The sequence below is a fragment of the Marmota monax genome, unplaced genomic scaffold (genome assembly GCF_021218885.2).
Source record: "Marmota monax isolate L192 unplaced genomic scaffold, Marmota_monax_Labrador192_F-V1.1 WCK01_AAM20220418_F8-fsc00051, whole genome shotgun sequence".
NCBI lineage: Eukaryota > Metazoa > Chordata > Mammalia > Rodentia > Sciuridae > Marmota > Marmota monax.
This window is the reverse complement of record NW_026695202.1, coordinates 14,710,887-14,734,998: the sequence shown is the minus strand read 5'-3', so window position 1 is coordinate 14,734,998 and position 24,112 is coordinate 14,710,887. Positions and strand designations below refer to the sequence as shown.

At 51.1% G+C, this 24,112-nt stretch overlaps 1 protein-coding gene across 1 annotated transcript in view; it reads left to right on the top strand.

Annotated features, from left to right (window-relative positions):
• Positions 1-24,112, top strand: part of Efcab6 (EF-hand calcium binding domain 6) — a 192,422-nt gene that overhangs the window by 87,882 nt on the left and 80,428 nt on the right. Inside the window, 7 exon segments of the mRNA XM_046429560.2 lie at positions 2,190-2,249; positions 2,335-2,495; positions 4,528-4,698; positions 6,031-6,199; positions 18,778-18,892; positions 20,067-20,092; positions 21,001-21,093. Coding sequence (XP_046285516.1) covers positions 2,190-2,249; positions 2,335-2,495; positions 4,528-4,698; positions 6,031-6,199; positions 18,778-18,892; positions 20,067-20,092; positions 21,001-21,093 — 795 coding nt within the window.

Below are 24,112 nucleotides of genomic sequence, written 5' to 3'. Positions count from 1 at the left end.
CTTCCCTCCACTCTGAGTGTGTGAACCTATTTTGCAAAAGATGATTAAACTCATAGTTATGTGATCCTGCAGCCTATTTTGTCAACTTCACTTTATGATGAGCTCATATGGACATGATTTAATTTGCATATGTAAATCCTATGGTCTGATACATATCTATTTAAACATGAACGTCTGCTGACGTATTTTCTAGGAAGTGTGGGAAGGCTGACAGGGCAGACAGGGAAGAGTGCCTTGCATGCTGCCCTGCGAAGAGCTGGGATAAACCTGTGCCCAGGCAGCATCTGTGACGAGGGACCTGTAACTGTGCCTGGGCTTGGTTCACTGCTGGTGCCTCGGAGCGGGACCAGCTCGGGGCAGGGTGTGGAGCCTCTGGGCAGGGGTGGGGAGCAGCTCGGCCTGCATTCAGCTTGGCCTCCTCCACTTAGGAGCTACGAGGGCAGGAACGCTCCACCTCCCCCAGACTCCTGTCTGCCTCTGAAAAGCAAGGTTGGCAACAGTCCACCTTGTAGGGCTGTGAGGGAAACTCAGCAGACAACCCCACAGACTGTTTAGACTCTAGCTACATTAAGCTTTAGCCCTTTTAACGCCATGATTTCCTGAGTGCCCCCTTGGCAAGGCCACGTCATGTCCAACCCAGGCCACTTGGTCCTTCCTTGGCCCTAACTCCAAAGTCCCTTCCACATGTGGAAATGAAGCCTGCTGGGAGATGGACCTGCGTCAGCTCTTGGGTGTCCTCACGTCTGGACGTCACAGCAGTCCTGCGCCGTGTGGGCCGGACACTCCCTGCAGGAGGGGTGGTAGCCTTGCTCAGTAGAAACCCGATCATGTCAGCCATGCTCACACCCCTCTTTTGGCTTTTGGGGGGGGGCTCTGGGGATAAAGCAGAACTTCCAGAAGTGGCTGGTGAGGAGCCTGTGTGGCCCCCTGCCTGTCCTTGGGCTCCCCCAGGTGGCCCTCCCAGGCCTTCGCACTAGGGCTCTTTCCTGCTCCTCCTCCCTGGTGGACCACCTCCAGAGCCCAGCACTGGCTCAGGACCCTCCCTAATGCCTCTGGCCACGCCCCATCCTCCAGTTACAGACCTTGGGCAGCCCCTGCTCCCGTCGTGGCCACTGAGCACACTGTGGCCTTCCAGTTACTACTGCCCAGGTACCAAGGGTGTGGCCTCCTGGTCATTGGCTGAATGAGTGAAGGAGAGAAGTTAGAAAGCATAGGTGTGCAAGCAGGAGAAGCGAACAGCACCACGGACCTCAGCTCGGGGCTCATCTTCCCGCCACGCTTCGTCCTGCTCCTCTGCCCTCCAATCCTGTGTGCACGAGGGCACACACACATTTTCTTTTTTAAAAAAAATAGCTTATTGAGGTATAACTGATATTTTTAAAGCTGCACATATGTAATATATACATTTTGGTGAGTTTGGATACAAATTTTCATGTTATACTTAATTCTATTTAAAAACAGGATCACATAATCAGTGACATTTTAGCCTGTGTTGTTTTTCATTAATACATTGTTAACATTTAACATCAAGAAAACTCTGCTGTCTAATTTTCAAAGATGCTGAACTTCCTGTTATGCTCTAGATGTCCTCCTCTGTTTTTCCCTTTGGCCGATTTTCCGGCATCTGCTCTTTGGCATCCCTCTAAGATTGGAGTCTAAAATGCTGGAGACAGAAGTGTTGAGATAATAGCACATAAGAGACTATGCTTTATTTTACTCACTACTTTAATGACTTTGAAGAGGAGCGTATGGAGAGAGCACAACATGCAGAACGTCCAGCCGCCCCCATCTCTCCGGCGGCCATGATCAAGCTCCTTCCAGACACCTCCCATCAGCCTCACTCGCAGCTTTCTGACCCCTAGCCAGTGCTGGCCTTGGCCCCTCTCTCATTTTGCCATCTTGACACACAAGAACACCATCTCATTATTTGCCTTTATTTAATTTCTGGATGATGGATTTTCATGTTTATCGTATGCTTAAATAAACAAGTGAAAATTAAATACTACCCCCATGTTCATATGGCAACCGGAGGGCAAACTGACCTGCTTCAGGTCTCAGAGCTGGGGGCCAACTGAGGCAGAGCTAAAGTTCAAGTTCAAGTCCAAGACTAAGTCCAAGTCCTTCTGCCTACAAAGCCCCTGCTGCCTTCCTGAACGCCTTTTACTTGTCTGCTTTCTCTTTCCACCCAGACAAGAAGAACTTTGCCCTGTGCAGAGTCCAAGATGCCACTCCACCTGGCCTGGAATTCGGTAAGCAGCACCCGCCTTAGGGTCCCTTCCTGTGTGGTCTGGTGCACAAGGAGCCGCTTTGTGAATATGCTTGCTTCTCTGTCAGGTGGAAGAAATGGTTCACGATGCGATCACTAGACATCTGCAAGCTTTCTATGACACGCTGCAGTCATATGACCTCAGAGACACAGGGTCCATCAGTGGAAGTAATTTCAAGAAAATCATGCATACTTTCTGCCCATTTTTAACATATGAACATTTAACAAAGTAAGTTTTTTGTTTACAAAATTAATTCACTTCATGGCTTTCATTGTCTCACAAATCCAAATATTTAATGTAGTTTTGCAATGCTAATAGCTTAAGTTAATAATAGCTATTATTGATCAAGTCCTTCCTAAGCATTGGTCATCGGCTAAGGGTTCAACATACGTTAGGATTCAGACCTGACCATAGTCGTGTGGGGAGGCTAGGCTCACCCCTCTCATGGGTGGAGAAAACACAGGCCTAGGGGGTGGACCTTAAACCCAGGTCACGGGTAAGTTTGGACCCTAGGTTGGTCTGGCTCTCTAGCCACCCAGATCTTTTTGTTGTTTTTGCCAAGCAAATATTATGCTTTAGTCTTTTGTAGTATCTTGTAAGATGCAAGATTTCGTCTGAACCTCCTGTGTCGTAGTCATTTCAGTTAAACTGGCTGAGTTTGCAGGTCCGAGCATCATTGAGAGTCACTCACGGTCTTAAAAATTCCTCAAAGGAATTTCATCCTATGGAGTGTGTCTGTCATTCTTTGCTGTCCAAGAAATTAAAACTGAGGATTTAAAAAGAGTCATCGTGGAAAACACACATACTTGTATTTCCATGCAGGCTCAGGGTCAAAATAATGATTTGTGGGTGTCAGTACAGTGACGGGAATCGTGGCAGGTATAACGGAAGAGCCAGTTAGAAGTGCTGTTAGGAACTGAGCTACTCTCTGAAAACCGATTCCTAGCTCCTATTAGCCTCTCCCCCACAACCTTGGGGACGCTGGGAAACAGGCCACTCGAGCACACATTCCCTGGGGTCAAGCAGGGCATGGTCACATAGCTGTGGCCTCGGCAGGGCTCCCCAGGAGGCAGGAGGGGAGCAGTGTGGAAAGGCAGTCGATGCCTTGGGGTCAACAAGAAATAGTCTTGGCCTCGCTGATGCCCAGAGGTGTCCTCAGATAGTACCTGGCAAGCTCCTGTCTTGCACTCACAGAGCTCGCAGCCAGCCCAGAGTGCCAGGCCTGGACCTTACCCACCGCTGATGCCTTGTGGGTCTTAATGAATTTGTGGAAGTTTATTTTGGTCCTTAGGCTTCACCGAGTTTGCAACAATGCATAAGTTCACAATTAGAAAAATATTTAGCAAAATATTGAAAAAAAAAATCAATCCTAGGACTGGGTGAAGGGTGGGTGGTGCCCTAACTGACAGAGCACTTGCCTACCCATGCACCACAAAAACAAAGAAAGAGAAACCAGTCCAACTAGACTAGTGGTTTCTACATTTTCTAAAATATTTTCATATGCTAAAATTCCAATATAAGTACTTAAATGAGAAAAAAATTCTTTCTTTACACTTCTTGTGTCTTTATTGTGGTAAACTTTATATGCAATAAGCTCCACATATTTAAACAATATCATTTAATGAAATTCCTCATGTGTCCACATCCACGAAGCCACCACAGGGTATTAATCAAGACATCAAACTTGAAATCTTTCTTGTGCCTTTGTGCAATGCATTATTCCCCATCCCCCTCCCAAACAAACACTGACCTGCTGTTACTGTAGATTGTTTTGCATTCTCTAGGACTTCATGTAAGTGGGAGAATGCAGGATTCTCTTCTTTGGTCTGAATTTATTGACTCAGCATAATGATGTTCAGATTCATTCTTATGGTAAATATATCAACTGTTTGGTCTTTTTTTTTTTTTTTTTTTTGCTGAATAGTATTCCATTTGACTGTCATGGCCTCGCCAGTTTGTGGATCCATTTATCTGTTGATGGACATGTTTGGTGTCCAGTTTGGGGTATTATAAATAAGCAGTGTGCCTTGTACAACTCTTTGTGTAGACATAGGTTTTTATTTCTCTTGGATAACTGCCTAGGAGTAGAATGGCTAGTTCCTCTGATAACTGTATATTCAGTTGGCAAACTGTCTCCCAAAGTGGCCACACTGCTGCACACACCATGAGTAGAGGTGAAGGCTGTGGTTACCGTGTCCCCGTCATGCTGGGTGTTTTGATTGTAGCCATTCTAATGGCGTGCCCTGTTCTCCACTCTCAGACTCGGCAGTAAGTTTCAGGACACAGTTTCAGGAAGAATCCTGTACAAGAAATTTCTGGCATGTGTTGGAATTAAGGACCTGCCCACTATTCCTCCCATTTCTGTTTCCAAGGACAAGTCAAGCGAACATTTCCAGAAAGAGCAGCAGCAGCCGCCGGATCTTTCAGAGAGGTAAAGAAAGGGAAGCCACCGTGGAGTAGGCGTTAGTAGCTGTTTGTTGGCTAAATTAGTATTTTAGTAGTTTATTATTTAAATAAGAAAGACGCTGCCCTGTACACACAGAGACGAGGGTGGGTGAGTTTTAGGGCAGTGGTTGAAACCACCTATGAACTTTAGGAATGTAAGTGCAGTGGTCTGAGGTTGAGGGACGCGCCTCCAGTTCTCCTGCACCTGGTGGCCAGCCTGGGTCAGGGCCTGGGACTCACCTCCCTGAGAGGCTCCACGGCTGTGCTCTTCCCTCCCCACGCTCAAGTCCGCTCTCCTCCAGAGACCGAGATTCCTCACCACCGTCATAGTTCCTGCAAAACACGCCAGCCAGCCCGCTGACGCTCTCTAATGTGGATGATGGAAATATTTAAATGATTGCCAAATTGAATTGTAACCATAAAACACACTTAGTGAATCTATAAAAAGCTGGACTGATGAATATTCTAGTTCTTCATTTTGAAAAATCAGCCTTAGTCTAATGAAAAGATATTCTTTTAGCTTGCTTGTTCTTAGCTTGTCATAAATCACGGCAGAGGGAGAACTCCGAGACTCCGCAGGCTCACATCCCTGTAAAAATGTTCTCAAGTGTAGAGCAATGGGAACATTTTAATGATATGATAACGAAATTTGAATATCTGACTTTTCGATAGTAGCTTTATAAACGAGCAGAGAGATGGCATTTTAAGAGAAAGGTTAGAGATTCTGTGAGTCGGCTTCTGAACGCCCTGGGAGGAGCGATTGCGTGAAGTCAGACTTTGCCGGAGCTTTGGAATCTGGGGGAGCAGAGCAGGAGTGGACGTTTATGCCCACGACTGTCTTGTCCCCTTCTGGAGAGAGAGCAGGGGCAGCAGTTATCTTCCCCGCACACACACGTGCACTTGCAGCACACACAAAATCACACCTCACGGATCCAGTCAGTCTGCAGCTCACGTGGCTCCCTTTCCTCCCATGGCCCTTGGTAATTCCTTGGTCTACTTACCACAAAATGACCTACTTCTCCATTTGAAGTCTTATGATGGGCCCAGTTCATTAAAAAATCCCTCATGGGCACCAGGCCCACACCATTTTCACGCAGCTCAAAGCGCATCTGGGTCAGCCCGAGGACGACAACCCCGCCCCCGTCCTGCCCACTGCAACACGTTCCAGGGCTCAGGGGTCTGGGCAGCCCCACCTTGCTGAGCATGTGTGTCCTCACTTGGAAGTGGGGACTGGGGTCCTCCCTGCCGTTGTGGGGCAAAGAGAGGACGGGCCAGACCCACGGGATGCGCCCATCTGAACATCCGCTTGTGCTTTTAGAACCAAGTCCCCCGAGGGTACAACCACCGAGACCAAGAACATGACCCAGGAGGAAGTCATTGAAAAACTCAAAACCTGTGTCCAGGAGCAGGACCCCGTGTTCAGGCAACGGTTTCTCGAGGTCAGCCAGGAGCCTGAGGGGAAGATCGACCTGTGTGACTTCAGGAAGGTAGGAGAAGGGGTCTGCTGTGCCACTGTCCCTGCAGAGCCAGCACACTTCACCAGGGCAGAACCCAGTCTCCAGTGTGCTGTAGTCTGGGACAGAGCAAAGCTGTTGCTGGTCACCTTTCCACAGTTCAAAAGGACTCTGTGGCAATCCCCTCCTAGAATACTTCCAACAGGGGTGTGGCCAGCTTTTGATGAACTTTTAAAACAAGAAAGTCTGTTGCCTTGTGTGGCTGTCTCCTGCAGACTGGGACCATGCCTCATGGGCAGGGTGGGGTGGGCACACAAAGCCGCTCAGGCCCCACCTGCCAGTGAACAATCCCCACGATGCTGTGATAACAGATCTGGGGGTTGTTTCTCTAGAAAATTGAAAAAAAAAAAAAAACCCAGCCTGGCAGTGAAATTTGGAGGTGCAGAGGGCGGACCTGCTGTGCTCACGAGAACTCGAGCCTCTGCTATAGAGGCTCAGCCTGGAGGCTGTGCGCAGCTCCCAGGAGTTAATGTAAACCGTTGCTTCAGATTCCTATCTGCCCCCTCCAAGGGCTCAGCTCTCAGCTGTTTTTAAGAAAAGCATTTTGGTCAACATGTTGCCGCGTCCATGGGGACAAATGTGGAAGGCAGTGAAATGTGCCTCCAAGAAGAGGATGACTCCACCAGTGGCTGCTGTTTTCCTGGTGCCTGCCCCATGCCAGGCACAGTAACAGGCTCTTTCTGGGTCTTACTCCTGAGCCCCATGGAGCTCATTCAGCTCATTTCCTGGATGGACAAGATGGGGCAGGGCTCAGGGCACCCACGGGGTAGGGAGCTGTGGAGATGGTCCCGACATTCCTCCTCCCAAAACGGAGCAAAGCCAAAGATGGGCTTTTGTGAGCACAAGGGGGGACAAGGGGATCCGACTCCAGAGGTGCTAGACGTAGGGGAGGGGGAGGAGGAAGTCAAGTGGTTCCCAGGGTCCTGGCTGGGGGGATCAGGTGGGGATACTGAGTGACGACGTAGCGGGAGCAGGTACAGGGAGTCTGGGGGCATTGCAGGGGTTTAACAGGGTGCCAGTCACCTGGTCTCACTGCTCCCCTGCCCCACTCCTGCAGGACCCTGTTCCGGGTCCTGGCCCTAAGGCACAGCACTGGGACTCAGAGTTCACCCACAGGCGCACTGGGGCCTGCTGGTCTGAGAGGGCAGGTGGCTGCCCTGGAGCAATGGCAGACGCGGCCCAGGGCTGGGGCTCCCAGGGCAGCTCTCCTCTGGGCACCCGGGCCCTCAGCTTGGCAGAGATGTGGTTCAGGAGCAGGAGTTAGAAATGGCTGAGCCAGTGTCCCAACTCCTCATGTCCCCGCCCCCTCTTCTGCCCTGCTGGAGGCAGAGCCTTGCCTAGCACCAAGCGCACCTTCCTCCTTCCTCCCCAGAGCTCCCGTCCCTCTGTGTGACCAGACTCCCGGGCCCAGGAATCGGTACCCTCCCCACTACCAGCAATTCCTGATGCCATCCATTTCCCACTCAGGGAACAGGGACCCCGGCCTATGTAGCCTCTGGACACAGTCGGGCATCCCGTCGTCCGTGGGTGGGATGAGTAATGGAACGATCATGACTGAGCAAACTAGATCTTCTAAAAAGTCAGGTATTAAACATCTTCACTCTTCTGGTTTTCAGTTTTCTATTGGGAGCATTCAACCCTGATCAGTAAATAAAACAGATATTTTAAAAACTGTTTTTATGTATCATGGTCAGCTAACAGAAAGGAAGAATGTAAAATCAAGGGCATAATAAGAGGGCAGAGATTTCCTAGTGAAAGACGCAGATGTGTCACATGCAACAAAGACGGAGGAGAGATTTTATTGATATCTTTACCAGCCACGCACCCATTGGGCCTTTGCAGCTGTGTCTTTGATCTCAGGCAGGCTCTGGTTACAGTCAGTGCACAGAATTCCTGGTGCCCCCTCGGGCTGCCTGGGTCTGGGGGCCAAGGGAGATGCCTGGGGAAAAGTGAAAGGCCAAGGATCAACGTCGTTGGAGATTAAAATGCACACACACAGAGAGCAGTGACAAAGATGAAGCACTTCACTGCAAGCTGGTTCTAGCTTATATAGAAAATGAGAGTCAGTTACCTTCAACCAGGAAGCTCCCGGGGCCAATCACAGTAAAGGTCAGGTCATCACCTATGGTGCACACACGTCCACCCTGCATAAGATTCATGGGGGGCACGAACTGTCCACGGGTTCGGAAGACGGGAGGGCCAATTAGAAGGTTTTCAAAACAACTTGTTATCCACCCACTGGCAACTTGCCCGCCACCATGTTGCATTAGGGGCTCCTTATCTTAAAGGCCCGGGGAGTTCTAGCCGCCCGCTGGCAATTTGCCCGCCGCCATGCCTGAAAGGCCTGGAGAGTTCTCAGGGAGACTCCCAACAAAAAGCATCTATATTGTGGGTGGGAGGGACTGGCTTGGGTTAGTTCCGGAGCTTCCTCTTCCACATGGTTCCTGAGTTAGTAGATGTTTTAAGGAACTGACCAGCTTTGTGTTTGAGGTCCCCCACATCTCATTTGTGTCAGTCCAAGTCCCACATGACCATGAGAAGTCTGCACTTCTCCATCCTCTCTGCAGAGGCCATAGCAGGATCTCTCAGCACACAGCTGAATAGGCAGGTTCCTCTGGGGCTCAAGAGGCTGCACCTCCATGTCAGCCGACCCTGTCTTAGGGCTTCTCGGTGTTTGCCTTTGGCACCCAGGGCCTTGCCCCCTGGTAGGCGGGATCTCCTAAGTGCCACAACAGTGTGGGGACTTTTGTCCAGAGTGCAGGCCACATCTGGAAGGGAGACCAGTTCTGGGCTGAGCCCTCTCAAGTCTTTATTTTTATTTACTTATTTATTTTGGTGCTGGGATTTGAACCCAGGAGTGCTCTACCACTGGGCCACATCCCCAGCCCTTTATATTTTTTTTATTTTGAGACAAGGTCTTGCTAAATTCCTGAAGCTGACTTTGAACTTGCTTCAGTTGCTAGCATTACAGGCCCGTATCACTGCACCCAGCTAAAGTCCTTAACTTGCCACCCTGTTGCCATGTAATTAACCCAAGCTTTGCTAGAGAGGCCCGCGGCCTGGCCACAGGCCCCTCCATCCCAATTCATCATCGGCGGCTCCCAGGCGATGCAGGTGCATATCCCGAGTCGTCCTCTGAAGGGTCCCCTGCTGGGGACTTGAGTCCCGAGTCTGGCTGCTTCCCTAGCACTCTGATGCTCTTGAGGGCCCCAGCCGAGCCCGAACCTTGCTAGTGGTCCTCACTGATGGTGTCTGCTTCCTGTGAATGAGTCCACGCCATCTGGAAGCAGTGATGAATGCATGTGTGTTGTTATTTTCTCTATTGTAGATTGTTTTACATTTCCTTTATTTCTGCTGTTACGTTATTTCCTTCCTTCTACTTGATTGGATTTAACTTGCCTTCACTTCTCTAATTTCTTGAGATAGAATTTTAGATAATTGATTTCAGCCTTTATTTCCCTAACGTATGAATTTATGCTATACATTTCCCTCAAAGTACAGGGTTTGCTACACCATACAAATTTTTTTATATTATATTTTCATTATCATTCAGTTCAAAATAACTTTACAATTTACTTTTTGATTTCTTCTTTTTTATGGTTTATTTAAAAAGTGTGTTTAGCCTCCATATGTTTGGGATTTTTAGTTTACCTTTTGCTATTGATTTTAAAGTTGATTGTATTATAGTCATCTGATAGGCTCTAAAGTCTAAATGACATAGTCTTTTGAAATATATTGATGCTCATCTTATGACCCAGCGTACACAGGCAAGTTTGGTAGCTGTTCCACAAATACTTGTGAAGAGGGCACGCCCCGCCATAGGAGGTTTGGGTTCCGTGCTCGCCTGGTAGGTTAGATTTTAGAGGTTCTTTATTCTTACCAGATTCTTAGCTGCTCATTCCGTCAGTCGTTGTGCTGAATTCCCCCGTCTGTTGATGGGTTTGTTTAGTGAAACTCTTTTTTCTCCTGTTGATTGTTGCATTATCACTTTGCAGCTGAAGTGCTAGGCACACATAGATGCAGAATTGCAGAGACTTCCTGAGAGTTGTCTGCTTTCACCTTATGGCGTGGCTGTCTCGGTGCTGAGACGTGCTGTTTGCCTTCAACCGTATTTTGCAGTTTTGTTCACTCGTTTGTACGCAGGTAAAATCAGAGTGTTCCGTGGACAAATGAAGTTGATATTTCATTGACTTCCCTCCCTCAAGGAGGTATTCTCAAGTTCTGGAAGTCAGATCTGGTGTGCAAAAGGCCACAGTGGAATAGGCTCCAAGGCCCGAGGCTCTGGGACAGGAGAACTGGGCGGTAAGCACTCTGCCACCGCATTCCTCTGTGTTCTCTTCTCAACAGCTAGGCAGACTTGTGATGCAGGATTTAAAAAAAAAAAATATATATATATATATATATATATATATATATATATATATATATATATATATAGTTGTAGATGAATGCTATACTTTTATTTTATTTATTTTTATGTGGTACTTAGGATGGAACCCAGTGCTTCACGTGTTAGGCAAGTGCTCTACCGCTGAGACCCAGCCGCAGCCCATAATATAGAAATTTAATATGAGTCCAATTACAATTGGATAAAATGACTTTGAATTTTATATGCAAAATAGAAACCTTATCTGAGAATAGCTAAGAACATACAAAAAGGAGGAAAATTCAGGAAAAGACCTGTTTTACTAAATAAAAAAACACACACACACACATTGCATTGAGAGAGATGTATAAGCCAACAAATTAAAGACTTTCAGATGTGGTCCCCGGCACCGTGAGAATTCCACCAATGGTCAGAGTTTCCTTCACTTTGGGACTGTGTTTGCCGTGTTCCCAGGGCCTGGCTTGGCACCTGCCATGTAGGTGCTCAAAGGTCTGAACAACGGGAAGCCACCTCTTTGTCTTATGCACGACCGTTTCCAAATCTCTCAGTTGTCTTTTTAAGTTTATCATATTTATGTCTTTGCCATTAAAACATTTGGAGTTTTGTGCAACCAAATACATCCATCTTCCTTCTTTTTTTATTTGAAAATGAAGTCCAAGTTAGCCATCTTGGTGAGCAAGGTGTTGTTCTTCCACCCTCTAGCCTCCTAGACTTTATTGTGTGTTTGCTTTAATAGACTTTTGAAAAAAAATCTATTTTTAAAATGTAGATGACACAATACCTCTATTTTATTTATTTATTTTTATGCGGTTCCAAAGATTGAACCCAGTGCCTCACACATGCTAGGCAAGTGCTCTACCACTGAGCCACAACCCCAGCCCAAGACTTTATTTTTTAAAGCACTTTAGGTGGACAGCAGAATTGACAGAACTCTCAGAGAATTCCCACAAACCCCCAAACCCGACGTCTCCAACCCTTCCCCACGGCATCCGTGGCCAGAGTGGTACATTCGTTGCAGTCTGTGAACTTATAATGAAGTTGTTACAATTTTTTTGCTGATAAAAAAAGTACAATTTTCAGGTCAAAGGAATATTCACATTTAAATGTTAAAAGCATATTGCCATCTTATATTTCCAAAGATTCTATCAAATTCATCCCTGTCGGCAGTGTTGGGGAATTACTAATTTCCAAATGTGGACTGACTGAGTATAATAAGAAGTTTAGGATGTGCTACTGTGCTAGTCAAAATCATGTTCATTGTGGTAACTTGCATCTTTTTGTTTTTATGGAGTCTGAGCTTGTCTTTCCTAAGGGTTTTTGCAAGAATTTTTATTGTTTTATTTTTGAATGTAAATGTTTAATACATATGGAATCATTTTTATATAAGATGGGGCTTTTCTGAAGTTCTCATTGTACTAGTGTTCAGCCGCAGGGCTGCAAAAGCCCCAAGCATGCTGTTTACTGACCCTCCAAAAGAACTTGGAGGACTCCATGGAGGGGGCTGGACATCTTATGACTCACGTGCTCCTGGATGGTGGCACTGCACTGATGAGCAGGGGCTATATGGGGCGGGGCAACCTCCCCCCACCCCCAGGCCGGCCTCTGCTGATGTTGAGCGAGCTCTATAGGCAACAAGGCTGATCTGCTTTGACCCTCACCCTAACACTGGAGACTAGGGCAGTGGCAGCTCCCTCTCTGTTTCCTTCCTCAAATTCTTTTTTAAAATATTTATTGATTTATTTATTTTTAGTTGTAGTTGGACACAATACCTTTATTTTATCTCTTTATTATTATTATTTTTTAATGTGGTGCTGAGGATGGAACCCAGGGCCTTGCACATGCTAGGCGAGCACTCTACTGCTGAGCCACAACCCCAGGCCCTTCCTCAAATTCTTTAGCAGGCTTCTTATCCCACTGCTTAGAGCAAGAAGACCTCCCAGGCCCTGACTAGTAATTATGCAACTAGGTACCATGTCCGAAAGCCTCCATTCTGCTGGATGATACTTCTATTTCCATCTCAATGCAGCATGGCTTTTTAATTTAGTAAAACAGGTCTTTCTCTCAACGTTCTTCCTTTTTTTAGTGTTCTTGGCTATTTTCAGGCAAGCCTCCTGCCTCTGAATATTCTAGGAAACATTTGCCAAAATCATTTGAATTTTCTACCTAAGCACAAAGTGAACCTACCTGGAAAGTTCCATGCTCCTTCCCAGCCGTGGCACACTTGACCCTTCCCCTGACTTGCATGTGATCAGATCATCTTGATGATAGAATTCCTGGGCCGCACCTGCGTCCTGGGGATGGCTCTTGGTGGTGGGCAGTTAAGAGGCAGATGGAGGAGCTAGAAGATCAGGTGTCGCTGGGATGGGCAAAGGGAGGCCTGGAGGCAGTGTGTCTGGAATTCTAGGGAAGACAGTTATTTTTTAATGTGTGTGTCAGTTTTGTTTTTCTCTGTGAATGGGTGTGCAAAGAAATAGAAATACCATTACTTAGGAAAAAAAAAAAACAAGTCTCTTTAGTTTTATCACAAAGGAACTTTATCCAGAGAATTTCCAGGTAAGGAAGAATGTGTTTGGATGGTGTCCCTGAATCCCCCGTTCTCCTCAGGCTGTGTCCTTTCAGTCCCTGGCCTAAGCACACAGACGAACTTCTTCCTTGACTGCCTGATGCTTGCAGAGGAGCTCTACTAGATGTAGCATCTAGGGGACAGCCGTGAAGATGTCATGGCTGACACAGCACAGAAGAGCACAACATGCAGTCAGAAGGGTCTGCGGGGCCTGTCGAGGAGCCAGCGCAGCTTCACAGTCCCTAGCCTGTCCCTTCCTCCTGTGTGTCTCACAAGCACAGTACGCTCCTGTGCGCCCCACAGGGGTCTCAGTTTTCTGACTGCGTCCTTGCCAGGGCTGAGGGTGGCCTGACGCTCTTGTCTGTGCAGACGTGACGTTCTTAGGTTCAAGACCCACCCAGACACAGTAGACGATGTCTGAGTTGTCCCTTGCATCGACATCCTCTCCTCCTCTTTTCACTTGTCACTGAGTATCTACTTTGTGCTCTTGGGATATGCAGGTGATTTCTTTGTCCTACAGGAATTTCTTGGGACCTGCCATGTGTTAGGCTCCTACTTCTGTGAGAGAAGTAGGCAAGTATGGAAGGTCACTTGTGTGGGGAGTGGGGCCCAGGCTGTGGAGGACTGGGAAGCCTTCTCTGAACAGTGACCCCTGCATCTTGAGGGCATGTGTGCCACAACACCCCAGGAAGGATTACTGGACGTTCTGTTTCCAGTATGGCCGAGTAAGATTCTATTGGAAACTTCTCAAAGATCCCACATAGAAATGCTGGATGAGGTTGGAGAGGTAGATCAATAGGACCCTGTAGGCTGAAGCTGAGCAAGAGGATTCTGGGGGAGAGTTGGTCCTGTGGCGGGAATAGCATGAGTTGGAGGTGCCCTGGTCCCCAGGTTTTCACCTGCGTGAAGGACAAGATTGGTGCCACCCAGCGCATACAAAACACCAACAGACCGCCAGTCCCGTTTCTGGCCTACAAAACCAGAGGGAAGAGGTCTGAGCATCTACTGTCCCTGGAGAGTAAATGAGAGGGGGTGGGCGAGGCAAGGTTTGAAATGGAGACAGCCAGACAGCAGGGGCTCCAAACTGGTGCAGAAATTCTCCTTAAGTCCCTGATTGACCCTGAACCATCTGTGAGCCAGGCAGATTGCAAGCAGCCCACCCAAGGATCAAAGAAGTGGGCCGAAGTTCAAACTGTATACTGAAAGTCTGAAAAGACAGCCTTTCTCAGATCCAGGCCAACCAAGTCTGTGGCTTCCTCAAATAAAGAAAGGAATAGCAACAAACTTGTCCACAGATAATGTGAACAGAATCCAGAGTCATGACACCGTAACGTTCACAGTGTCCAGGATGTCATCCCAAAGTGCTCAGCATGTGGAGAAACAGAAAATAAATCCTTTCTCAAGAGAAAAGACTGCAATGACCAGGTGTTAGAATTAACTCTAAAAATCTTTAACTGTTATAAAAATGCTCAGTGAACAAAGAACAATGTATTCAGAATTATTGAAAATGTAGGACCTCTCAGTAAAGAAATAAAAATTATAAGAAGAAACCAGTGGAAAATCCAGAACTAATAAAAAACCTTACCCAATGTCTTAACCACAGATGAAAAAAGGAAGAATCAGTTCTACAAACTGAAGAAGAGAGAGGGAAAAAAATCAACAAATAGATAAATAAACAAGCATAGTGCCACCAGGTCACGGGAAGTAATATGAAAAGGTCGAACGCTGGTGCAATTAAAACCCAGGGAGGAAGCAAGAGGGAGACTGGAGAAGACTTATGTGAAGAAATCATGACTACAACTTCTGAATTTTGGCAAAAGGCCTACATTTATAGATTTAGGAAACTCAGAAAACCCCAACTAAGATAAATCCAAAGAAAATCACAGAAAAACTTCTGAAAACAAGAATTGAAGAGAGAAATCTTAAAGGAAGTATGAGAAAAGCGATGCCTTACGACCAAGAGGCCATGATTTGAATGACCACTGACCCCTCATCAGAGACAACGGAGACCAAGAAACACTGGGCCGATGGACTGAAGGGCAGAGCCAAGCCAAGGGCTGCCAAAGCGCCTCGACTCAGAATTCGCGGTCAGCCAGTGTCCTTTTAAGAATGAAGGTGATGTTCTCAGATTAAGAAAAACAAAGCAGGAACAAAAAGGTAACGCACTGTGACACATCTTGCCTCCCAGCAGTACTACGGGAAGTTCTTGGGCCCAAGAAATTTGATGCCAGGGGGACCCAGATGTTCACGAAAGGAAGAGGAACATTAGAAATGGTAAATGTCTGGTTAAAAATAAAGGACCGCTTTTTCTGAATTAAAAAAAAAATGCATAGAAATGTCCATACACAAATTCCAGCCTTGTCTTTTGGGGTTTGTGACATATGTAGATGGAAACAGTGACAGCCATGGTTAGGAAAGGGACCGGCCTGTGTGGTCGCAAGGTCTCTACCTTTTTAAGTGGGGGTGGCGCGATACTGACTCCGAGTGGTCTGCGCATGTTGCGGTTCCGAGAAAAACACCACCGCCATGTGCCGAGAGGCTTGGAGGACAGGTGTCCCCCGCGGAAGCCGGTGGCGGGGGACTCTCTCAGAGGCTCTCTGCAGTCGGGGCTTAGACAAGTCTGATTCTCACGCTGCCACCACCCACGCCAGCACCTGCCTTCGGAGAGCCCAGCTAGGACGGAAATGGTAGGTCCCAGCGGTGACAGAAGTAACAATTTGGTGAATCAGAAAATGCCAGACCATAGTTTGTCACTCTGCGAGGAGTTTCTCAGAAACACTTCCAGAAAAGGCCCGAGAAAACGACGCACATGGGTGAACGTTTTGAATCTGTCACTGTGTCACCCACCTTACGTGGCATTGTAAATCGCCTCTGAGCTTGTGATAAATCCAGCTGATCTGCGGCTGTGTCCATCTGAGAAATGAAGTGTGGGGCGCAGCCCGGGAGGATCCAAGTCGCTGGTGTTGGTGGAAGGCTCTGGGGCCCCTCCGAGCAGCGGCTGGCTGTGTTCTGTGTGCTGTGCGGCCCCTCGGGGATTGCGCCTGAGCCCCGACAGGCTGCCCGAGGCCTACCACATCCCACTGTGCTCACAGCCCTCAGGCTGGGAAACATTCGCCTACGGAGGTTTTCTTCCCGTTCTTTACATATGTTTCTTGTGAAGGGACCGAGCAGGAGGAATTCACCATGAATAATTCATGTGTAATTGTTTTCAAAATATAAAGTTATTTTTCAAAGCAAGCAGCCCATCTATTCGCTGCAGAGGCCGACTGCCTCCGGGTGCTGGTGCGTGGGCTGTGGCCTCCCCTCTGTGCTGTTGCCATCCAGGCTGGGACCGGCTGCTCCGCAGGGCTGGGCCGAGGCTCCCGTGCAGATGGCACAGAATGCCCAGGCGCGCACTGCCTGCCCGGGGCCCAGGCAGGCCCTGGGGACGGCCTTGGAATCCATCTGCTCCCCTGTCACCCCCTGTGTGGCTACCTGTAGCCTCCTGTTCACTGGGCCCCCAGCCCAGCTTCCCCAGGGAGAGGGACACTTCCAGCCCATTGTGGCTGGTTCATTCTTAGCTTCCGGCAGCCCCGCCTGGGCCAGGAAAGAGGCAGTGACCGCTTCCACATTCAGATGGGTCATGTCACTGTGTAGACAGGAGACAAAGAACAAGCCACAGGTCCCTGTCCTCTTCCTGCACACCACAGAGGGTGACACCAAGACAATAGGAGCAGGAGGTAGCCCTGCCATCATGTGGGTCCCTGCCGAGAGCCAGATCTGAATTGTAGCCGAATACTCACTGGTCCCTGCGTGGGAGAGGGGCTCTCCTCCTGGACCCCAGCCTCCCAGCCTCCTGCCCTCTCCTGTCACCAGGGCTCCACTTAGCCTTTCCTGTGTGGCCAATTTGGATGCTGGGGTCAGGGGTGCCAGGGTCCAGGGCAGGGCGGCTCCCCTACTTTCTACCGACCGGCTTCCTGTCTTTTCCACCTCCCCGACTTTGTCCAGCCCAGTTACCCATCCCCCATGGGGCTCATCCGAGCAGTTAGGACTCAGAACTGGGTTTGAACCCTGAGCCTGCTGCTCCCTGGTCAGGCCATCAGGGCAAGCCTCCATTCCCAGGTGTCCAGTAGGGTTTGCAAGAGTGTCTTTCTCAGGGCTCATGATAAGGATCAAATGAGCTTTGGGCAATGTCTGGAGAGAGCCCAGCCCAGTGCCTGGCCTGAAGTGGCAACAAACACTGCCACACTGGTGACCATAACGATGCTGCCCATGTAGACTTGTGCCGCGGTCCTACCTGATCCTGTCCTCACCCGCACCTGGACTCTCCAGAAAGGGCTTTGCTCCTCCAGCCTTCCACTGGGAGACATGGGCTTCCTGAGGCTCCAGAACCATCTGGCATGCGTTAAGTCCGCGTCTGCCCCATCCCCTTCTCCACCACCCTCTGCACACTCAGCCCTGCAAAAAAGCCTCTGTCCTCTGTCCCACACGGGAGGTCGGTCATCCTGGACGACTCTGGCCCGTGGACACACAGGCATGTTGAGCTGTGGTTCTGTGTCTGTTAGAGTCTGTAAACAAGTCTGGATGGCACCTGGCAAAATGCCAGAGGGAGTGGTTTGTGAAGTAACACCAGCGAGCCATTAAGTGTGGAGATTCCTGATTGGTTGACTGATGTATCTAGTTTATGCTAATTAGATAAGCTGCGTGGAATGTATAAATACTGCTCCTGTCCTGCAATAAACGGCTCCCACTCCTGCTGTATCAATCTACACAAGTTCCTCGTCACCCCCCGGTTATTTTGCTGCAGCCGGACTGCGGCATGTGTCCTCGGCTGGGAGGGGAGCAGGACTTTCCCGTTTCCCTCCTCACTGTGGGAGCAGCAGCGTGGTGTGCTCTGTTGGCCTGGGTCCCCCAGCTTCCCTTCTGGGTGCCGTCTCTCCAGGCAGGCAGCTCTGTCTGGGCTGTGGACCCACTGGCCGTGGTCAAAGGTCATCGTCTGCCCTGGAGCAGCTCCGGCCACCTGCCTCTCTCGGGGTGGTATGGGGACAGTTCCATGGTGATGTTTACCGTGATGTTTGTCATGCAGGGAAGGGTGCTTTCCCGGGTGCTCTCACCCCCACATGCACAGGGGGGACAGGCGTTGGTGGGTCAGGAACAACCTATAGGGAGTGGGCTAGCACAGGGAGGGGGCGGGGTGGCCATGGATACCCCTCCACCCCCGTCACCGGCCACACAGCTTGCCGTGTGACCTGTGGGTCATGTTAGACTTGTAGAAATCTCTTCCCTCCTCACACTGCCTTGCTTTGTTTTGTGTTTCCCTGAAGGTATGTGAGTGTAAACTCCAAAGCCCCTGCAGTGGCCACCACAGGGACGTGGGTGGGTGGCAGGGCCTGCCTGCTAAGCACCCTGGGCCGGGGCCTCACTGGCTGAGCCAGGGGTGCTGCCGGGTCCTCTGTTCACCACATGCTCAACAAACACAAGCCTTGTGCTGGGCCCAGGGACCAGGGGGGCCCCGCCCTCAGCTGCTGGGCTGGGGGTGGAGCAACAATCAGGGTGGGAGGTGGTGCGCTGAGCAGTGGCCGGCGTGACCAAGGCCTCTCCACCCTCACCTCCCTTCACCAGGTACTGGAAGACAGCGGGATGCCCATGGACGACACCCAGTTCTCTCAGCTGACTACAAAGATCAGCTTTAAGAAGGAGGGGATGAGCTACCTTGACTTTGCAGCAGGATTTCAAGGTACTAAGGCCAAGCCTGGGCACCCCAGCCTGCTGGGGCCTCCACTGAGATGTTGAGCCGCCTGCGTCCTGGACTGGACTCAGGCACTTTGCTTAATTTTACGGTTTCAGCCCTTCCTTTTACTAAGTTAAACAGAGTGCGAGGGTGGAACTGGGCCTGGGTCTTTTGCAAACCCAGGACCCTAATGGTTCTAAAATGGACTCCCAAGCCTGTGTCTTCCCTGAGACCCCAGTCAGACCTCATGTCCTTAGGATTTTTCTGCCTGAAATGATGCTGGTGACCTGTATTTAATAATGCTATCAGCAGGCAGGGCAGTTCTTACCCTTCTCTGCTGACAGATGTGGAGGCAGAGATTCTAGAAGATTCACTGATGTGCCCAAAGTCACCCAGCCACGGTTCCTACCTCTCACCCCAACAGTTGTGAGGAAATTAGGAAACCCATCTGGTGTGAGAGGTCAAGGTGGGCTGGGTCCCCCACCCCTGCTGGGTCCCTCCTCCAGCCACATCACCTCCTTCTGCTGTCCACCATGCTCAGGCTGACAGTTCAGTCCTGCCCCAGGGCAGGGACAGGGGCCTCCTGCCCTGTCTGCTTGAGGCCCTGGCACAAAACTGCAGGGGCCAGGCATGTAGTTGGTGGAATTCCCTTCTCTCTCTCTGCACACCCTGGCCAGGCTGGCTGGGCCACAGCAGCCCTGTGTGCGCAGCCCTTCTCCTGCTGCCGGCTCTGGGAGGTGGCTGCTTCTCTGTGTCAGCGCCAGAGGTCCTCCCAGCCCCAGCCAACTTCAGAGAGGTCCCCTGCCGAGGGAGGAAGGCAGAGTGAGCAGCATGGCCCTCTAGAATTCTGATGCTTGCCCTGGGTATGTTTTGATCCCCTGAAGGAAAATGAAAGTTGGGGGGAGGAGCCTACAGCACAGATCACCACTCTGCCACACGGGTGCATCCTCCTTCAGAGAAGGGACCAGAGTAGGTGGGAAGGATGCCTGCCTGAGACCCAGCCAGTGAGGCCACCCCTGAGCAGACCAGAGTCAGCATCCATCCCTGTCCTCTGCCCACGCTCCATCCCTGTCCCTTTCCTGCTCTTCTGCCCCATGACCTGTCCCCTGTGCTCCTGTGAGCAGCCTGGCATCCTTCACCAGCCCCCACAGGGCCAGGTGCTGTGGGGCAGGAAAGCCAGGCTTTGACAGCCCCATGCTGGGGCCGGTGGTGGCCCCTGTGGAGGGGGCAGGGCATCCCCATATGGAAGCCAACCCTCACTGTGAGGTAGGGGTGGGGCAGAAGCCAGGCTCAAGACTGGACCAGAGGGTGCCCACAAGCTCTGGGTGCCCTGTCCCTGGCCATCTCCTGCAAATCATACCTGTGGGGGTAGGGCCAGCTTGGCTGCAACGTGCAGAGAGTCATGTCTACAACCATGTCCGGGTGGTGGCCTGGCTTTAGACAAGGTCATGCTCAGATGATCAGGCCTGGTGGAACGGACTGGGTTTTGAGTAGAGGTTGCATTTCTCTCTCAGTTTAGGGAAGGGAGAGGGCACCATACCAGCTGGGCACTGGAAGCCAGTTGGCCTGAACAGCTGTGCTGTAAGAACCCTACCTGGGCAGGCTGGGGAGCCCTCTGAGCCCCTGTCATCCTCTGTGAATAGCTATGGTAAACTTCCTTGGGCTTAAATAAGGCACAAGAGTCCACTTCTTTGGGTTGTTAGAAGAATCAAAAAATGTGTGACCGCCCCTGCATGACATCTAACAGATTGGTGGTCAAGAAGTGGCTGTCAAGTTGATGATAGGGGATAAATTACACATTCCTGTCCTTGTGGCATGGATCTAGAGACCAAAGAAGAGGCAGCTTCCTGCCTGTGCCTCTGGGCATCAGTAGATGAATGCGAGGACGGAAGGAAGGAGACTGCAGACATAAACCTGTAGTGCACCTGGGGGACCCGTCCCTGCAGTCGGGACAGCCCCTCTAGCAGTAAGGGGAGCTTTCCCGAGACCTGGAAGGAGGGGGAGCCAGACACGGGGTGTGGGGCTCGGCAGGACTTGGGCAGGGGAGGAAAGCAGGGAAGCAGGAGGAAGCGCTCAGGGCTGCCCCGGGTCTCCTTGCAGACCACAGGCGGCAGGAGGCCATGCCCCCTCAGACTCCAGCTGGGTTCTTCATCACAGCCCAGGAGTGCCTGAAGCTCTTCCCCAGGAGACTGAAGGAGCACTTCCAGGTAACCAGGACCACCTGCGGCTCCACCTATCCCGCCCCATGGCACAGCCACCCATGTGGGTCCTGGTGCCCGGTCACGCTGGGCCACCAGGGGTACACGGCTCTCCCCAGGCGCTCAATGCTGTTAGAGAGGTGCAGGCCCAGGAGGGGGTGGAGAGCCTAACGCTGAGGTCCCTCCTTCCCCTCCTGGGTTCCTGCTAGAAGTGAGGGAACCCCTCCTGGAATTGGCGGGGGGATGGCCACCCGTGACACAGTGAGTACCCGTTCCATTCCACTCGTTAACTCACCAAACAAGTGTCACACTCACCGCGTGCTGGAATCTGTGCCAAGTGCTGGGGAAGGAGGGCAGGAGCCCTTGAGACACCAGGGTGAAGGACAGTCCATGTGCACTGCAGTTGGCTGCTGCGGAGGGGCAAGTGGGCTGTGGGAAAGGCCCTTCAGGGTGGACTTGGCGGGAAAGGAAGCCCTGCACGGACTCTTAAGCCTTAACCTGTGCGGACCAGGAAGAGAGGGAGCGAGGCACAGACGGGCCGCCCACACCAGGGGAGGTGGACAGGGCCAGCTCTGGGAGAGGCACCAGGTCCCGATGCGGAGGTGCAAGTGGGCATTGGGACAGATCAAACTGAGGTGGACAGCAGCCTTCTCCACGCAGAGCAGGAATGACTGCCCTGACTCTTCTGAGAAGCCAAAGAGGGTGTGTGAGCTCCAGGAGGGGCAGAGGGCGCAGCTTTAGAGGGCACCTGCCTTAGAGGGCACCCTGACCCAGTGGGTAGAGGGACAAGCAGGAGGCAGCCCGCTCCGAGCGAGGGTGAGGGGGTGTGGTGTGCTCTGAACCATCTTCCCCATTCTGATCGCTGCCTGGAGGTCCATCTTGGCTACAAAGCTTCCATTTTTAAATGAGCCTACTCATGATGGCCATCTAGCTGGTATTCTCCTGCAGGGGTCTGACTAGAACATTCTGTGCTCTCGTCAGGCCGTGAGTCCTAATTTTTGCTTAATAGAAACTGTGGGCACCATGTGCACATGTGGAGAAGGGTTAGTCCTCACTATGGAGTCCACCCTGACACCCAGCCAAGCAGAGCACTCTGGGAGTCCTCAGGGTGCCTGCCCAGTGTGGAGGAGGCAGGGGTTCTGGGTGGGGAAGGCCAGGTTCTCTGAAGAAGGAAGCCCAGCTGGGTGGGCAGTGTGGCTGCTGGAGGAAGAGAGGGAAGGACAGGAGCAGCTGTCCCCAACGTGCTGGCCCCTGGTGGGCCTCTACCTGTTGCCAGTAGACAGAGGCCAGGCAGCTGCTGACATTGCCTTGAACGTCTCAGCCCAGGCCCCCCTCCAGCCCCTCTCCTCCCTGTCAGCCACTCACCTGTCCCAGTCGGGGAGGGACCAGCCCCACAGCTTCCTTCCCTCTATCAGCATTGCACGGCTACAGGGAACACTGTCCTGCATGTCCTAAGGCAATGTCTATTTTAAATAATTAAACAATGAGTTGATGGAAGAGACCTCACCGACATCCACTCTAGGAATTTTAAACCTGGGGGTAAAACAAAGATGTAACCCCTCATCACTAGTTTTGGGAGGAGATAGGCCAGGGTGCAGATTGCCTCGGGCTCCCTGGGGCTTGCCCCTGTCCTCTCAGGGATGCCCGGATGGACCGAGCGCATGTCTGGAATTTCGAATGAGAAGGTCTAACACCTTCACTTGACCTACTGAGTGCCTGTCCTTGAAAATTCACCTCATCAATATGAAGAAAAAAAAAAAAACCCAAACCCACACTGTTTTGTGTTTGTGAACTTTCTGATTAGTTCAAAGTGGTGTCATTGCCCCGTCACAATGGACCAGATGGCCATCTCAGCCCTGGCCAGTCTACAGCCCACAGCCAGGCTGAGCCAGTTCATCACACCTGACAGCACAGACCCAGGACTCATGGTAGTGGGGAAGCAGGGACAGACCACCTTGGTGACCTGGACATGTCCCAGCGCAGAGCCACACCCAGGCCCTCCAGGGCCCCCGTGGGCTGGCGTCGGCCTGGGGCTCACCTGGAAATGTGGCTAGGAAGGATGCTGTAGCCGGCTTCCCTGGACCAGCAGGCCCTTGGGTCCGGCAGGTGCCCCTGTGCCCTGTGCCTTCTGAAACCAGACGTGATGTGACAGTGAGGCCGCAGTAGGGTCAGTCACTTTTCTGCGCTTGGTTTTCCACTCCCCAGCCGGTCCTGGGCACTAGCCTTGCAGGTCAGTCTTGTCGGTGTGGGGCTCTGATCTGTGCTCCTTAGCTCTTAGGCTGCGCCCTGGCCCTGCCTGCCTGGCCCATAGGCGTGCCCTCAGCTGCCACTCACACCCTCTCCCGCTCCGCCCCACTCCTGGCCTCTGTACATTCTGTTCCTTACCTGGATGCTTCTCCTTCCCCTCTGGCCAGCGAATGCGCCCCTTCAGATCAGCCGGGGGAGCTCTGTTGTCATTGGTTCCCCTCCCCCTCGAGTGTCCTTAGGGCACTGAGCCACTGTAAGCAGATGAAACATGAGCCTGAGTCACCCCTGCATGTTCAAGACAGTACCCCGTGCCTGCCACAGTGTCTGCACACAGTAGGGGCCAACTCACTGTTCTGGAATGAGTGAGATCTACACCACTTGCCAGGCAGTGACCCGGAAGGTTTGTGCACACCATCAGTTTGACATCTCCTCAAGTCCCACTCGGCCCTGTCCAGAAGGATTTAGTGTCCCCATATTATAGCTGGAGAAACCGAGGGCCAGAGGTGGGGAGAGACATACCCAGAGCCGCACACGGAGTAGACGCCATGGTCAGAATTGACCATCTGTGTGGTGAGGCCTGTTTTATTACAGTAAAACCAGGGGTCTCCATGCTGGACGGCGAAGCCTGAGATCCAGGGATGAGTAAAATTCGTAGGCCTGCAGCTCGGGTCCCGCCACTGGCCGCAGGCACGGTGCTAGTACTGCAGCAGGAGGACTCAGAGCCCGCGCTGCAGCTGCCGCCACCACCCCGAGGGCAGCAAGGGCTGGGAGGAGCCCAGGG